We start from the raw sequence: 2,500 nt of genomic DNA on the forward strand, positions 1-2,500 counted from the left end.
TCTCTCTCTCTCTCTCTCTCTCTCTCTCTCTCTCTCTCTCTGCCTTTCTCTCTCTCTGCCTCTCTCCCCTCTCTCTCTCTCTCTCTCTGCCTCTCTCTCTCTCTGCCTCTCTGCCTCTCTCTCTCTCTCTCTCTCTGCCCTCTCTCTCTCTCTCTCTCTCTCTCTTTCTCTCTGTCTCTCTCCCTCTCTCTGCCTCTCTCTCTCTCTCTCTCTGCCTCTCTCTCTCTCTGCCTCTCTCCCTCTCTCTCTCTCTCTCTCTCTGTCTCTCTCTCTCTCTGTCTCTCTCCCTCTCTCTGCTTCTCTCTCTCTGTCTGCCTCTCTCTTTCTCTGCCTCTCTGCCTCTGCCTCTCTCTCTCTCTGCCTCTCTCTCTCTCTCTCTCTCTCTCTCTCTCTCTCTCTCTCTCTCTCTCTCTCTCTCTCTCTCTCTCTCTCTCTCTCTCTCTCTCTCTCTCTCTCTCTCTCTGTCTCTCTCCCTCTCTCTGCCTCTCTCTCTCTCTCTCTGCCTCTCTCTCTCTCTGCCTCTCTCCCTCTCTCTCTCTCTCTCTCTCTGTCTCTCTCCCTCTCTCTGCCTCTCTCTCTCTCTCTGCCTCTCTCTCTCTCTGCCTCTCTCCCTCTCTCTCTCTCTCTCTCTCTGTCTCTCTCCCTCTCTCTGCTTCTCTCTCTCTGTCTGCCTCTCTCTTTCTCTGCCTCTCTGCCTCTCTCCCCCCCTCTCTCTCTCAGCTCCTGTGTTTAATCTTGTCCTAGCCACATGTGTTTATGTGCTATTCCACTTTTAAACATTTTAGATTGCTAATGGTAAACATGAGTTGCGTTGTAAAATGTTTTAAAATGATAGGCTCCATAGAAATGGAATGCTTTGAAATGACAGGCTCCCTTACTCCGCCTCGGACATTCATAACCCCTGACTTGGCAGTTTAAACACTGTCCTGCAGTTTTTATTAGAAGGGGAGGACTTATTTATGTTCTACATTATGAGTTCTCTAATGCACAGTTCAGATGCCAAATTTATGGCTCGCCGAAATGAATAGAAATGAAGAGGGGCTGGCACAGTTAAGAGCTTTGCTTTACTTACCCATTGGTTTTATACAACCGCTCTCAACACTGCAGTAGACTTCCTTGTTGGTTATGGGTCAAATTCAGGCATAACAGCGACCTTTCACAGAAGTCCTCCACCTGCGAATCCGAGACCATGATTGTCCTTCCGTTGTGGGTGTGGTAGCGAAGCTACCTTTATTTACATGTAATTAACATATATTAATATGCATGAGCATTTCTCCCCGACAGTGGACTTTGCTTGGGAAGCAGTCTCATACAATGGGGTGGCTCTGTCGCCATCAGTTGATCTAGTCACTTTCTGTAAAAGAGAATATGTATAATTAAATTGAGGGTTCATATAAATTATCATAATAAAACATATTTGGTAGCGGAATAACATTTCAGGAAACCAGGTCTACACTTTGTTTTCCTTATCTATCATTAAATAGCCTACCGACAAGAAGTCTCTTGTTAAACTATGTAGAATTGCAGGAAATTAGCTTCAAAACAATTAAACGTTCCTAGGTCAAATTAAACAAAATCAAGCTGGGGTTGTTTTAATATAGGCTATCTGAATAAACAATGACATTTTTCAAATGTCTAATGGGGGCCGTGGAGGAAAATGGTTGGGAACCCCTGCAGTAAAAGAAATGGGCGTCTTCCCATTCATCCTAGATATGGAATCAATGTAGAGGATGGAGATGAAAATAGCCTATTATATTGACATATGCAGTACATAGCCTATTATATTGTCATATACAGTACATAGCCTATTATATTGACATATACAGTACATAGCCTATTATATTGACATATACAGTACATAGCCTATTATATTGACATATACAGTACATAGCCTATTATATTGACATATGCAGTACATAGCCTATTATATTGACATATACAGTACATAGCCTATTATATTGACATATGCAGTACATAGCCTATTATATTGACATATACAGTACATAGCCTATTATATTGACATATGCAGTACACAGCCTATTATATTGACATATACAGTACATAGCCTATTATATTGACATATGCAGTACATAGCCTATTATATTGACATATACAGTACATAGCCTATTATATTGACATATGCAGTACATAGCCTATTATATTGACATATACAGTACATAGCCTATTATATTGACATATACAGTACATATTAACAACACAATTTGTATTATCATGTTCTTTTACAATGTTGATTCCAACCCTCCTGTCTTGTGTTGAACCTGCAGGTAAGATAGAGAAGATGCGTCCTGTGCCTCCTGCTTCCCCCTCCTCGTTTGAGGGTCCCCTGCCCTCGCCGCTCTCGGACCTGGGCAGTGACGACTCGGGGGGCAGCGGTCGCCCCAAAAACTTCATGCAGACCCTGATGGAGGACTACGAGACTCACAAAGTGAAGCGGCTGGAGAAAGTAGAGGACAACAGTGTGAGTAGTAGTAGTAGTAGT

The 2,500-nt window shown here is 43.0% G+C and overlaps 1 protein-coding gene across 1 annotated transcript in view; it reads left to right on the plus strand.

Moving 5' to 3' along the window:
* Positions 1-2,500, plus strand: part of LOC311135786 (A-kinase anchor protein 2-like) — a gene marked incomplete at its 5' end in the record, with an annotated part of 17,602 nt that overhangs the window by 1,443 nt on the left and 13,659 nt on the right. The window contains one exon of the mRNA XM_084169828.1: positions 2,286-2,479. Within this exon, the coding sequence (XP_084025954.1) occupies positions 2,286-2,479 (194 nt within the window). The remainder of the gene's footprint in view (positions 1-2,285; positions 2,480-2,500) is intronic.

This window comes from Coregonus lavaretus (assembly GCF_964263955.1).
Source record: "Coregonus lavaretus genome assembly, chromosome: 10".
Classification (NCBI taxonomy): domain Eukaryota; kingdom Metazoa; phylum Chordata; class Actinopteri; order Salmoniformes; family Salmonidae; genus Coregonus; species Coregonus lavaretus.